The sequence below is a fragment of the Quercus lobata genome, chromosome 3, assembly GCF_001633185.2.
Source record: "Quercus lobata isolate SW786 chromosome 3, ValleyOak3.0 Primary Assembly, whole genome shotgun sequence".
In the NCBI taxonomy this organism is placed as follows: domain Eukaryota; kingdom Viridiplantae; phylum Streptophyta; class Magnoliopsida; order Fagales; family Fagaceae; genus Quercus; species Quercus lobata.
Window position 1 is genome coordinate 33,084,185 of NC_044906.1, and position 15,757 is coordinate 33,099,941.

Genomic DNA, 15,757 nt, shown 5'->3' on the forward strand with positions numbered 1-15,757 from the left:
TTTCCATTTTAGTAAGAGCGACTTCTTCAAGCAAAGTCAAAATTTCTCGTTATGGATTAAATCGGGAGGACCAAATAGACATGCTTATTAGAGTTAGCCCGCTCAATATTTCTTATTAAAAAAAAAAAAAAAAAAGAGATTCAAAAGCTGCTCATTCCAAATAATTTACTACATTCATTCACTAATTTCTTTGAACCAGCAATTAACATTGTGCCGTTATTGTTGAGGGTTTGAACTGAAGATCTATAACTAAACGATATGGAAGTAACATTTTATCATTGAAATCTTTGTGGGATTGATGTCAAACTATGATTAAATTCATTTCCACAATTTTTCTATGACCACAATTTTGTGCCGCAATTTTGACACAGTTGACTGTGAGTGTAACAAATCTTTTTTTTTTTTTTTTATAACTGATTTATCACTTTTTCTCTATCTATCATTGTCAATTGCATTAGAGCGAATCGCCAAATCCAATACGCTCTCTAAAGTCATATTTAGGAAGAAAATTCACAAAAATTAGCTCCAACAACCTCTTCAAAATCTAAAAAAATAAAATAGATTAGCTACAGTACTCTCCACATATCGAAAGTTACTGTTGCTCTCCAAATAAATTGTTATGAATTAAATATTTACTAATTAAAATATTCAACCACTCTCTCCCTTTATTTGTGCACATTAAGAATAAAGAATAAAAAAGATTAAATAAATAATGAAAAAGTAATATTTAAGTGTGATAAAAAAAAATTTGGATAGAGAGTCTAATGAAAAATGTATTTTAAAAATTTGATAGATAGAACTGTTTGCTCTCTTAATAGTGTGAAAATTTAACTAAGTTGTTAGAGATGCTCTCAGGACCATGACACAAAAATTATGTTCAAAGACTTCCTCATTAAGGGAGTGCTTATAAATTCAAATAATTCAAATTCCCCACTTTGTGGGTGTCTATCTAAATCCCTCATTATGTTTACTATTGGTTTCTTAGAAGATAGAATGTCCTCCACTAGTGTCCTGGTTTTGTTCTAGTTTGCTAGCTTGTTTTGTTTCCTGCTGTTTGTTGGTCACTTGGTCCTAGTTTGTGTATATTGATATTGGGTTCTGTGTTGGGTATGTGTTGTCAATGTTTATTAGTTTATAGGCCATAACTATCACTTTTTCGTTTGAATGTGATTAACCTTTAGCCCAAAAAAAAAAAAAAAAAACTACCAGTGACATCCTTTACCTTTTTTTAAAAAAAATAATGAACTTTAAAGGCCTTTTATTTACATTGATGAAAAATTATGAAGTTTAGGTAAAATGAGGGTCTGTTTGGATAGAACTTATTTTGTTAAAATTGAAAACTGAAAAAATTGTAATAAAATAATTTTTAAATGTGTAAATAGTATTATAAGACTCATTTTTAATGAAAAAGTGACTAAAAAGTAGAATTTGTAGGTCTATAAATAGTACATCCATGCATTATTTACAATTGACTTGGTTAAATAGTACGGCTGAAACAAAAAAAAAAAAAACAAAGTCAGAAAAAGCAAACGCAGCCACTATAATCCAAACTCCCTCTGAGTGGACCTCATTCTGGCACCCTTGCTTTGAAGCATCAACGGTTAAATAATTCATACAAAAAAGTTGATTTTTTATATTGTTGTGTTTGGAACTTGAAGCTTTAAAGGTCACAAGAGGGTCTAGTGGTATGAATCCTTAAAAAAATGGAAAACAAATGTAACAAAGTGATCAGCAAGTGAAGGGAAAAAAACAGAAATATATAGAGAGAGTGAGGTGGACTCAGATTTGTGCTTGTGGGTGTTACTGATATGAGAAATATTTTAGTGTTAATAGCCGGTTGGTTATGTCTCCTTGGCTAACTGGTTGCGCTCGGGCTCCGCGTTGGCTTTTCCTCCGACCAAGGAAACAGCCTCTTATTTGGCTCTCAAGGCATTGAAGGGAATCTTTTGTTAAAAAATTGTACAAAACCCCATCTTGTGTTTTCCTTTATCTCTTTCTATCTCTTACTCAGACTCACTTCTTTCCTTTGCCTTGGTTGTGTGAAAGATTCTACACTCTCATGCCATACTCATACCCCCACAAGCATTTATTTTCGCCCCTTTTTGAGATCCTTCTTTGGAGACCAGGAAATTTACTTGGGTTGGGGTGTATTCACAAATCTAATGGTTAAATTTCATATATCATTAATATTATTATATATTTTAAAAATCTAACTATTAGATTGTATATTTTTTACATTAATTTACATGTCAAATTTTGTGCCAATCGGATATTATTTACTATAAAATTTATAAGATTATATTTTATTCATAATTTTAAACTACAAAAAATTGTAATTTAAAAAATTTATTGATAACATAGCTATTAGTATTTAATTTTCTAGAAATTTTGCAAGTATGGATAATATAAGAAGAAAAAGTAATCCACTGATAAATTTGTCAAAATTCACTTTCAATAAAAAAATATAAAGTAAGATTGTAGTCTTGAACTATAATCAATTTAATTTATTGTTAAATTTTATCATTTAAATATTAATATTTATATATTTACAAATAAAAAATTTCATGCGAAGCGCGAATATAAACTCGTTCGGTCTTTTTTTTTTTTTTTTCTTAAATTACTAATTTAATTAATATGGTGGTCTTAGCCTACTAGTATAACCGCGTGAAGTGCCCAACAACCCTCAACCCCACCAAAGTAGCTCACATTGACTGAACTGTAGAAGACCATGACTAGCTAACAAGATGGGTAAAAGAAAGACCTAAAGGTTTTAAGTTAGTGTTGACTAAAGTCAGATCAGATGCGGGTTGGGCCGGGGAGAAAAGGGAGGCTTGCGAGGGAGAAAAGAAAATAATAAAGGACAAAATTTAAATATAAGATTGGTTGGGGTCTTAGACTATAACTTTATTTAATATTTTTTTTTAATAAAGGTGTATTTTGATAAATTCATAATTGGATTATATTTTCTTCTTATACCCTCTATGCTCACAAAATTTCTAAAAAATTAAATATCAATAGCTATTTCATCAATAAATTGTTTAAATTGTAAATTTTTGTAATTTAAAATTATACATAAAATATAAACTTATAGATCATATAGTAAATAATATCTAATTGACACAAAATTTAATATATATATTAAGAGCGTAAAGAATATGCAATTTAACAGTTAGATTTTCAAAATATGTAGTAATATTTAATTTATTGAGTAAAGTTGTAGTCTTACGCTACAACTAATTTTGTAACTAAATTATGTCCAATAATAAATAGATGTTTAGGTTACTTTAAGTCCAATTACCAAAATAGCCACACTCTATTTTTATTGTCTACTTTTAAGTCCAATTACGAAAATAGCCTCACTCTACTTTTTAAGTCCAACAAGTAACAACCCACTTATAATCCTTTAAAAAATCCAAACCCACTTATAATTAATTAAAAAAAGGATATCATTTTAGAAAAGAGTATAGGGATTATTTCTTCTAAAATTGAATGAAAACCATTTTGATATTGAGATCTGTTTGGAGCATAAAATAATTTTTAAGCTTGTTCGTACTAAGGTCTGTTTGGATACAGTTGAAAACTGAAAATATTGTAGCGAAATAATTTTTAAATGTGTAAATAGTACCATGAGACCATTTTTAATATTTTTTTTTCCTGAATAAAGTGGTTGTGGGTCCCATGAACAATACACAATATCTCTTGCACAATGTATATGAACCGTGTGAGTTACTGTTCATGCGCTGATAAAAAAAATAAATAAAAAAAAAGGCTGAAATGCGGACACAAAATGCGCTGCGTTTTAGCTATCCAAACTGCACCTAAGTGACCATATGCAAGAAAGGACTCAGCACCAAAAAGATGGACTTTGTCATTGCCTAACTTAATAGGACTTTTAAACATACTTCATTTTCTCAAACCATTCAGGAAAGACACTTTCAAATAAAAGTTTACATTCATGATACATGCATGTTTTCAAATTCATTACAAAAGTTTGAATTATCAAATACATTAATGCATAGTTGATGCCAACTTCACTTCAGCTTTGCTTGAATATAGAAGAGGTTTGCTTGGGCCAGTTGACATAGACGAATTAGTAGAACAACTACTAGATGAACATTGCGTTTGATCTTTGGATCTGGTGAAACCCGATGAAGTATTGGATAATTTACATAGGTCCATTGGGGCCCCAGCATACATTGGCACCGGCAACTTTGATGGAAGGTTGGGCAGAGAAGCTTCAAACTTAAAAACGTGTATTACTTGCCTTATAGAGGGCCTGCTAGTGGGATCAGGATGACAACACCATAATCCAACCACCATCAAGCTCTTCATTTCCCCTTCATCAAATTCCTTACCTAATCTTTGATCAACGGCCTCAAGGAGTTGATCATTTCCATAGAGATCCCACACCCACTCTAGTAGCCTAACCTTGCTTGGTTCCACCTGTGGATCGACGGGCTTTCTTCCACATGCAATTTCAAGACAAACCACCCCAAAACTATAAACATCGGATTCCTTAGAAGCTGTACCGGTGGTGAAACACTCTGGGGCAAGGTAGCCCATGGTCCCAGCTAAAACAGTTGTTTGTAAGCCGAACTCATGGTCTACGAGTCTTGCAAGGCCAAAATCACCAAGTTTGGCATTGAAGTTTGAATCCAACATGATATTGCTAGACTTTATATCTCTGTGCACTACACATTGTTCCCACTCTTCATGAAGGTAGAGTAATGCAGAAGCCAATCCCTGGGCTATGTTATATCTTACTGGCCATATTAGCATAATCTTTACTCCAAATAGATGAGAATCAAGGCTTCCATTAGGCATGTACTCATACACAAGAAGTAACTCACGCTTTTCATGGCACCAACCAATGAGTTGAACCAAATTCCTATGTCTCAAACGGCTAATGATCTTCACTTCTGACTTGTACTCCTTTTTTCCTTGCTTCGATCCTTTTGAGACCCTCTTAACTGCAACTTCCACATTGGATTCACTTAACAAACCTTTGTAAACTCCTCCAAATCCTCCCTCTCCAAGCTTCCCTCGTTCAACAAAGTTGTTTGTTGCATTGAGAAGTTCACGGTATGTGAACCTCCTTGGCCCTGTTCCTTTTTCAAATTCAACATCCATATTGTCATCATCACCCGAATCTTCTGTATTTCCACCGGCCCTTTTTCTCCAACAAAAAAACCAAAGTAGACCTATACCACAACTCACTACACCGGAACTCACTGCTAAACCAATGATCAACCCCAATTTGTTTTTCGTACTCCCATTTCCCGTGTTGTTTGTTTGAGTAAATCCACCTCCTGTCTTGTTTGGTTGAGTAGACACATCTCCAGCCTCTAAAGTTGAACTAAATGACCAAGAAAGTATTGTATGTAACTCAGCATCCGCACCTGTAGTAGCGGAGAAACCAACGCTAACCCATTCCGGCAAAATAGTCAAGTCAACAATATATGAAAGACTAACTGGTTTAGTAGCATAAGTAAGGAGCACACTAAGATTTTGGGATGATGAGTCGTAACTTACCCATACATTTGTTGTTGACCCATTCGTAATATTAATGCTTGGTGGCAAAGTCACATTTACCTTTGAGACAATGGAATTGATATCGATTCCCACATGACGAGCACTTGGATCCCACCGGTTTTGGTAAGTGTCAAACTCAACGGCAACAATTTGATTTTGAGTGCCGTTGATACCGGTTTCATTACTAAACAGTCCAAGATACCCGCCTGCTGAATTGTTAGGGATACTAGAATTAAATGGTGAGATGAAGAAAGCAAGCCCATCAGCAGCAAACTTATTTACAGCTTTAATGATAAAGGAGAAGTTCGTGGTGAAGTCTGTAACTTTAAGCTTCCCTGTGCTATTATCCCAAAGGTGAACTCGTTCATGATATAAGGCACGACCAACACTTCCGCCGATGGAGCTGCCACGAGTATCCTTTGTGAGTTGGAGACCATCTGGGTTCGTGAATGCATCACCCTGTAAGGTTAGGTTACTGTTATCTGTGTTGAAGCTAGGGAAGTTGAAGGAAATTGACATTGCACTGGGAAGTAGCAACAAAAAGAAGATGAAGAGCTGATTGAAAAGAAAGTGGAGTTTTTGAGGAGGTTGAACAAGGAAAAAAGGCATGTTGGAGAGCGCCATGGTTGATTGCAGAGAGGAATGAGTGAAGGTCGGTTAGATTGTTGGATGGTAGTACCTATTTGTAAGCCATGGTTAAATTGGACTTCTCTTTATTTTTATTTTTTTAATATTATTATTATTTTGCTGGGTAATTGTTTGTTGCGAAAAATACAACCCGCGATTCACGGTTATAAGAAAAACCATCAACGATTATAAGAAAAACCAGGTACTTATTTGTTTATTCGTATGCCACCATGATAATTTGTCTTTGCTCGTCAATAATTGCCGGCTGCCAGGTCTACCGAATTATAAAGCAAGTTGCCAACTTGTAGTAATTGGATTGACTTGGTCTACTATATATTACTTTAGACGAGATAAAATTCAATAAAGACGGAGTACACCATCCAATAGACAAGTTGCACATTAGACTTTTTAAAATAGTAAACTAAAGACTGATACATCCGAAAAACACCTGATTAAAGCCCAATAACCTCATTCATCGTCTCTCTCAGACCCTTTCTTTGACTGCAAAAACCAATTGCCATGGCTCGCCACAGCCGTCGCTCACCGGAGGTCACCATCATTGATCTATTGTCCATACCGGTCTTATCTTTCTCTACTCTTCTTTGTTCCCACTACCTCACTCCTTCGCCTGTAACCACAATCGCCACGATCACCAGTGAACCTTATCTTATATGAATGAACCTCAAATCTTTAGTGTGATTCTTCTAACCTTTGAAATAAATTAATTAATAAATTAAAAATAAATAGAAGAAGAAAAATTGAGTTTCAGATTCGTATTTGGAGTGAAAGGTATGAATCTCAAATCTCAATGCATCTTTAGTGTGATTAGGTATGATTTCGTATTTGGAGTATTGTTAATCTAAGTTTTCCTTTTATTTCATTTGTTTATTACGGATTACTTAGAAGAATTCCATGGAAGTCTTGGACAGAAACATTTGATTTGAGTTTTGCCATATAAAAACACATTTCAGTCTCAGTAGGTTTCAGGCGACTTCTCCAGTTCGGTGAGGCAGTGTGTTCAGGCTTCACACAGCAATAGGTTTTCTTTTTTTATTTATTTTTTTAGTAAATATTGAATTATACTGTTTATAATGGGTTGTCTAGTGAGGTAGTGTGGCAGCAGATGGGGGTTTGGTGAGATAGTGCGGTGGCAAACGGAGGTCTAGCGAGGTTTGTGGCTAAAAATGTGAAACAGTGTTTTTTTTTTTTTTTTTTTAAAGATATATTAAGATGTATCGATTTTACAATCAATTTAAATAGAAGTCAGATATGACATGTTTTTATTGATGGGTATAAACTAAAGGATTTATGCCCATCTTTATTAAATTTAATCTCTATTTTAGAATAGATTAATCAAATTATCAATGATGACTATGTGAACGTACAGCTTTCAAGTTTCAACTTGTTCAATTTTCTGACGTGTGGTAGGTGGAGGCTCCACCCAGCTGTAAAGATAAAGATTAAGACTTGGATTATAAATCTATTCAAACTTTTTTTTGAGAAACTAAATCTATTCAAACTAACTCTGGAAACTTGGGTTCTCAATATATATAATATAGTTTTTGGGTATACCATTGCCACTTTTGGTCAATAGAGTCGGTTGGTCCACGCAGTGTCCAATAAGTTGAACTCGGATATCCTAATAAGGACCAAATTCCTATGGCACCACACAAATGATATTTATTGGTCCCATATCATATGGGCTCGCAGCTTCCTACTACAAAAGTTGAAATTAACAAGTACAATCACACCTTCTATCTATCTATATAAAAAGTGCGAATAAGTAAATTGTTACAATACATTCGGTTTATTGAAGAGGCAGTGTTCCGCTAGCTCTCTTTCTTTCTTTCTTTTTTTTCTTTTTTTTTTAATACCGCGGATTTTGAACTCTATTAAAACAGCAAATTTTCATAATATTTTTGCAATTGTTAGACGTATTAAATCCTTATAGGAAAAAATAAAATAAAATAATAAAAATATCATATTGAGACTAACTACAATTAAAAATAAAAGTATCATAAAAAAAAGTGTTACATCTACAACAATTTTTACAACATTTTCATAACAAATCATAGGTAGTAAATTATTATTAGTTCTAATTTAAACTCATCTATATATAAAAAGGGTCAATACTCAAAGATACAGTATTTTTGGTTTATTCAATCCAAATAGTTTCATTGGCTTTCTTTTTACTTTTTTTTTTTTTTTTTTTTGGAAATATCGCCTCTTGAACACACTTTTATATTTTATTAATTTTTTTTTTATATATGCATATGAGTTGTTACCCTAAAAGAAGAAAATATTATCACAACAAATTGCTACAATATATATTTTTGTAATTGTTGAGGTATTAAATTAATACTATTAATTCTTTATAGGCTAAAAAAATATATACTGGAACCAACTACAACTAAAAATAAAGATATTGTTAAAAATAAAGTACGATATCCATAATATTTTTCACAACACTTTTATAACAAATCATAGGTTGTAAATTATTATTGGTTCTAATTTAAACTTACCAATGAAAATACTTTTTTGCTTATCAATAACAACCTGTAACAACCTATTACTTTATGATTTGTTGTGAAAATATTGTGAATATAGCATTTCTCTTGTGAAAAGTAGCTTTCTTCTTTCTTCTTCTTTTTTTTTTTTTTTGGTTGGGAAATATCACCTATTAAACATGCTTTTTATTGTTATTTTTTTTTATCTACATATGAGATATTACCCAAAAAAATATATATATTATCACAACAAATTGCCACAATATTATCACAATAGTTGAGGTGTTAATTCTTTATAAGCTAAAATAAAATAATAATAATAAAAATATCATACTAGAACCAACCACAATTAAAAATAAATGTATTGTGAAAAATAAAAGTTTGGCATCCATAACATTTTGCACAACACTTTCATAACAAATCATAGATAGAAAATTGTTATTGTTTTTAATTTAAACTTAACAATGAAATTACTTTTTTGCCTACCAACAACAACCCGTAACTACCAACTACTTTATGATTTGTTATGAAAATATTGTGAACATTGCATTTCTCTTGTGAAAATATTAAGTAATTTTGCTGTAATCATTATATTTTCACAACTACTAAAGTTTCGATTCTTTACGAGTCAAAATAAAATATAACAAAATTATAAAGGTATTACGAAAATGTTGTACAATTATGTTGTGTTTCTAGAATTTTTTATTTGGGTTTAGTCAATTTTGTTGAGCCAAAATTCACTATTTCACATATAGTTCTTTTTGTATTTCTTATTGTATTTTTATTTTTAAGCACAATTTTAATTAAAACACATAGTTTTACATAAAAAAATTAAAAAAAAAAAAAAAAAACTTAGGATAAATGCACTTTTCATCTTTTATGTTTGGGGTAGTTTACAATTCTTTCCTAAACTTTAAAATCAAGCAATTTTTCTCTTAATATTTTGAAAAAGAGCAAATAAGTCATATTGTTATTCTCTCAGTTAAACTCTAATCAAATCGTATAATTCTTAAAATATTACATTGTGTAATGTCTAAAAACTCCCACTAAATTTTAATATTCCAAAAAAAATTTCTCGTATTTTGAGTTTTGATGGTACGAAATAATGCTTAGAAAGTTGGAATTGTGATATAAGGTGTATTATTTATTACCTAAAAAACATTTATTTTCTAGGTTTAAATCTTCGAAACTAATAATTTATCTAATAGGAAATTCGATGACATATGCATTTTTTTTTCTTCCTTTTCTTGCCTAAAATTGGTGTTTATTCAAAAGTAAGCTAAGTATTGCACCTAGACTGATGTAGAATGATAGGGAAAAAAGTATGAATGAAATTTTTTTTCATTATGTATGGTTGAAGGTATTTGATGAAAAACTTCAATTGTAGTATATACCATCATTCATTACAAAAATTTAAATATTGTGAGAATGTCTTAGTAAAACTCAATTGCTTATTATTGGATGATGATGATATTCATTATCATTCTTAAAAGTTTTTAGCTAGTGGATATAGCATTTAGTAAATAAGTACTAAGAAATTATTACAGTAAAATAGATATTTATATGTTAAATAGCTACTATTATTTTGTGTGTGATTAGCTATTAAAATTATTATACAAATAAGACATATTTTTTTGCAATTAATTGGGTGCAGCCGCATATAATATTTGATTTACTGTCAGTTAATTTGGTGCAGCCGCATATAATATTTGATTTACTGCCAGTTAATTGGGTGTTTTTTGCAGTTAATTGGCTTTTGTGGTGGGAGCGGAATTGCTGTACCTTTTTGAACATGTGGAAGGCTCGGAAGTGTAGTTGAGGCTTTCGTCTCTTTTTTTATTTATTTTTTTATGATAGGTATAGTTGAGGCTTTCATCTCTTGTTGAATGATTGACTGCTCTGGATCTCAGTGACAGTGGTACTGTCACCGAGTTTGCTAATTCAATCTGTTAATTATAATTCTTTAGACATTCTTGTGCTTTGTATTGTTCATGAGGTAGGTTTTTTATTTATTTATTTATTTATTTTTATTTTTTTATAATAAAGAATATGATAAATTTACTTATATATAAAAAAGAAGTGTCATGTTCCCAAACTGCAGGTGGTAACTGCCACTTTCCAAATTCTCTGGTGTGAAAATGTTATTTTTCTAGATGCACATAATCTTTTTATTATAGATTTTGAACTCACTATGTCACCATCTACACATTCTCGTGAGAAGAGGAAATGCTATTTGAGTTTGATCTCATTAGCAACATATTTGTTTACTTAATACTCCCTCTATTTCAATTTTATTAACTTTTAAATTGCATATTAATATACCCCTGAAACTTGTGGTTTTTTATTTTTTGAATTTTCCTGCATTGTTTTGCAATTTGCGGACTAAAATAATACGTTCTAAACACCTATAATGACTATTTAGTGGATTTTTCAGATTTTATATTTTTGTTTAACATTTTTGGTTTAACTACATATTCAAGTGGGCGATAGTAGTTGGGCATCAAGAATTTGTAAGGACCATCAAAATGGGATGAAGAGTGTGTTTTACTAATAGCTTTATTATTATTTTTTTTTTTTAATGCTATATGAACTTTTTGTATATATTGTAGAGCATATTTGTATCTGTGCTTATAAGTGACTAGAGTAGCAATGAACCTAATTAGAAAATATCTATTTCTGTTGAGGTACATCCATGGAAGTCAAAGGTGTGTTGGGCGCTTGCCTAGGCACCCAGACGAGGCAAGGTGCTAAGGCTAGAGACTAATTCCCCTCCCTCCTTTGTTTATTTTTTAAATTTATAATTGCTTTTATTCTAATCTTGTTGTAAAACCTAAATTATATTGAGAATTTGGCTCTTCTCTCTAGTCAGTCGAGCACCTTTTTGTCACCTCATGTTTCGTGCGATACAAGGCCTTTGTGCCTTAATGTAGCCTTTTGCCTTTGACTATGTTAAAAACATCTTTCAACCCAAGAGATAGAAGAATTGACTTGTTTTTCTAAATACTTTTACAGTCCAGAAAATTCGTTGGCTGCATTTGAACTTACCTGAGAGTTTGCCTATGAGCTCTAGCTCAAATGGTACCACATTCCCTTAAAAGTTCTTGGTGGAGAGTGAAGTTATGGTTCAAGATCCATTGGGTGCATGGTTAACTTACCCATAAATAATAATAATAATAATAATATAATAAAAAAGATCTGTCTTTGATCAAAGAGTTACTACCTAGAGGCTAGCATTAATCCAGAGTTACAGCATCAAGTCCTATTTGAACATAATTGATGCATTAAAAATTCAAAAGTAAATAATATGTATAAGTTGATGTTCTCAGTAATACCCCTAAGCATCACATTTAATTTTAGTAAGCAAAACTAAGGTAGGAAAGGGGTCGTTGAGGTTGGGAAGTTCTTGGTTTAAATTCTGCTGCTGAACAGAAAATGAAATGTTGGTGTTATGTTGTTAACACTTTCCAAGTGAATCAAAAGGGCTTTATGAGTAGACATGGCAAAACAGGCGGGTCGGGTCGGGTTCGGGTCGGGTCAATCGGGTCACGGGTCACGGGTCAAAAACGGGTCATTTTAAGCGGGTTGAAATCGGGTTCGGGTCAATCAGGTTGCGGGTCGGGTCGGGTTGGGTCGGGTTGACCCGTATTTTTCACATGAAATTTTTTATTTTTTATTTTTTATTTTTTTTATAAAGAAAACAATATGTATTTGCCATTTGGATAGTTATACAACATATTACTTGATGTAAAATGCATTATTTTGCATTCACTACTTATATCAAGAATAAACTCAGTTAAACTTATTAATATTTATTCAATAATTTTAAAATTATACAAATCCTAACATTGCTATCTAAAACAAAACAACATAAAAGATAAGTAAAACAAATATACAAGTTTTATTTTTATACAATATCAACATTCAAAAAAAAAAATTACAAATGACTTATTGGATAACTCATTTGATAAAGAATAAAAACATATAAGAAAGTTACAATTTTAAAAATTAATTTTATAATCTATTATCAATTGTGGTTGACACTCTATTTCAATTTGAGATATACATTAAAGTTTGATTGCTTACTTATTTATACTTAGTCTCTTTTATGAAGATCATATCATTGTTAAGCAGCACACACTCTAGAAAATATCATAATTTATTTTGAAAAGCCGTTTGTTTTGAACATAAATTGTTAAAAAATAGATCTAAGCATTCATAATTTATGCTAATTTGATACTTTGGCTTTACTATTTTCACACTCGTGAATGTGTCTCACACATATCTACAATTTTAAATATGTTTTTAACTTTACTGTAACCATATTATCTTGGCATGTACTTTGCTATTTGATATCTAAAAATCTTTACTCATTACAGAATACTCAACCATTTATTTTTCAATTAATTTGCATGCAGTTATGTAAATGTATCAATTGTTTCCTTAAAGCTCACAATAAACAATTAAACCAATATTGACTTAATTTCACTATTTTTTTTTACAAAAAAAAAAAGTTTTAAAAAAATGGTTCGGGTTCGGGTCGGGTTGACCCGCACAAAACATGGGTCGGGTCACGGGTCAACCCGTTTTTGCTTCGGGTCAAAAAAAATCAGGTTCGGGTCGGGTATTTTTCGGGTCGGGTCGGGTCGGGTCAGAAAATTCTGACCCGTTTTGCCATGTCTATTTATGAGTCCTCCCTTATCTGGACAGTGGTTTAGCAAAAAGTGTAGTAAAAATCTTTTGTAAGTTAATTTTTTTATTAACGCTAAATTTATCAAAATAAGTGTGTTTTGACACTTGTTTTGCCAAGAGCCTTATAATTAATTGACATCTCCTACTGTTTTCAATGGAAACATCCAATGGCCAAATCCACCCCCTTTCTTCCCACCCCAATTTTAACTATTGAATCAAAACAAGTTTGTTATATATGAATATATGAATTTTCTTAACTTGACACCTATAGCATGTATTAATATTATATTTGTTAGAAATACTGAATAAATGTATTATATTTCTCAGAATAATAGAATATATATGAGTGCTTTTATATAGGAGGTAGATGTGCGTAGTACAAGTAAGAGTGCTATACAAATAAACAAGATAGGCCTAAAGCCCACAACCCAATACACGTTAACAGCCCCCCTCAAACTCAAGGTGGATGTGAGACCAACGTATTTGAGAGGTAAGATCCTGGTCTTTACTAATAAAGAAAGATCATATATTTTTTCTATTGGGTTATATTAACATATGCCCTAAAAACATATGTTAGTGTAAAGTTGTGACTTACAACCATATTTTATATTGGCTTTATTATATGACAAAAAGTGTTGTAATTGCATTAATTTTATTCCTTGTATTTTGTGAGATTTTATTGTATTAGATTTAGTATTAAGTTGATAAAGAATTGAACATGAATTGAAGAATCAGTGCAGTTTCGTGATTAGCTCACAAAAAGTTTGCGAAAAGAGTAACTCGCAAAAAGGGCACGTGAAAAGCACATGCTAGAAGCTGAAGAGTCAAATGCTAGCTACATTTCACGAGTGCTTCGCGAGATAGGCCATCTTGCGAGGTACCCATGAAACATTCTACTTTGAGAATTTTAAGTGTGACTTTCTTACTCTTCACTTATACTATATATACTCTTATTACCCACAAAAATATGAAAGGCTATTCAAAGAGAAAAACCTTAGATAGATTTTCTACAACACAACACACCCATCTTTTAAAGAGAGAGCTACTCATCTTTAGTAAGAAATCATTCTAGTCTCTTTTCCTTCCCTCTTCCATTGTCATACCTTGAGAGGAGATTTGTACCCAAACACAACTCACACCTTGTTAGAGTATAAAGAGTGTTTTGGAACTTGGAAAGTTTTGGGGATTTGCCAAAAGAAGTCGGTGAGGTTTGGTGGATGCAATCGGGCGTATTGCGGGATCTGAAAAGCTAGTGAAGACAAGACTCCGAGAAGTCCGTCAGTAGCAAGAGCTTGGAGAGCTCAAGTACATTGGGTAGATTAGGTTTGGAGGGTTTTTTGTTATTCGTGTATTCCAACTTATTCGCTAGTGGATTGATTTCGACTTGAAGGGTCGCGGAGAGGTTTTTCGCCGAGTTTTTTGATTTCCTCTTCGATAACATGTCTTGGTGTTATTGTAACACCCGCCTCACTTAAATTTAATTTTATTGCTTCTAAAGTGAAATTGATGAATTATTTAATTTATTGTGAAGGTGATATTATTTTATATTATGATATCTACAAAGAAAATAAATAAAAGATGTAACGTGAGAGTTATTTTGTGGATTATTCATATTAAACTTTTAGTCTCCTTATCAGTTAAGGACAAGGATAAGAGACTAAAACCTAATTGGATTAGGAGTTTAAGTGTTATTTGAATTCTTTAGAGTTCTAGCCCATCTAAACAACCTTAATATGAGTTTAGTGGGAATTGAAGTCTTGGGAGGCTTATTTAAGCTTTTAGTGGGTTTTATATTTGAGCCCAAGTGAAAATAGTTTTAACGTGTTAGTAGGTTAGGGTTTCCTGCTGAAATATAGAGAGAGAGAGAGACGGCAAAGTTACAAGAAACAAATCCTGCATCCGTATGGTCGTGTGGCCAGGTATACCTCTCTCTCAAACCCTCATGGAAATAACCTAGTTGCTAGAGTTTACGCATGGTAGTGGGACTGGACTTTTGAATCTTGTAATCTATATTGTGGTCAAGTTCTAAACTTTTATCAATGCATGCTTCAGGTCACTAAGTCCTACGGGTAGGAAGTAATTGGTGAATCTATTGTGTTCTTCCTATGGCTTACGGGTAGGATAGATCTTTGAATATTATATATATATATATATATATATATATATATATATGTTAGATAAACTTTCTAACACTCAGTACATACTATAGTTTCTATGTCCTACGGGTAGAATTTTCTATGGATGATATATATTATTTTGGGTTAATATGATCTACAAGCATGTGATCATTTGGAAGCCAACTTGTACTGGGAGAATTTAATAATATAGAGATTTACATATTCAGCTCCTTAGAATTGTTTACTAGGTATTGATTTTGGAGTACTTGATAAAGCAATTGAGTA

General features: G+C 31.8%; 1 protein-coding gene across 2 annotated transcripts; it reads right to left on the minus strand.

Moving 5' to 3' along the window:
• Nucleotides 1–3,869: 3,869 nt before the first annotated feature.
• On the minus strand, nucleotides 3,870–6,187 carry LOC115979412 (L-type lectin-domain containing receptor kinase IX.1-like). Of its 2 annotated transcripts, XM_031101443.1 has the most exons (2): nucleotides 5,533–5,650; nucleotides 3,870–5,422 (listed from the first exon to the last, which is right to left on the minus strand). In XM_031101443.1, the coding sequence occupies exons 1-2, from the start codon at nucleotides 5,553–5,555 to the stop codon at nucleotides 4,009–4,011; spliced, it is 1,437 nt and encodes a 478-aa protein (XP_030957303.1). In that variant the 5' UTR covers nucleotides 5,556–5,650; the 3' UTR covers nucleotides 3,870–4,008. The 2 variants fall into 2 exon arrangements, with proteins under 2 accessions (XP_030957303.1, XP_030957302.1); XM_031101442.1 differs by having other exon boundaries at nucleotides 3,870–6,187.
• Between the last annotated feature and the right edge of the window lie 9,570 nt (nucleotides 6,188–15,757).

Bases quoted from the DNA above. Each gene is read 5' to 3' on its own strand.
- LOC115979412 (XM_031101442.1), bottom strand. From the start codon at position 6,156: ATGGCGCTCTCCAACATGCCTTTTTTCCTTGTTCAACCTCCTCAAAAA.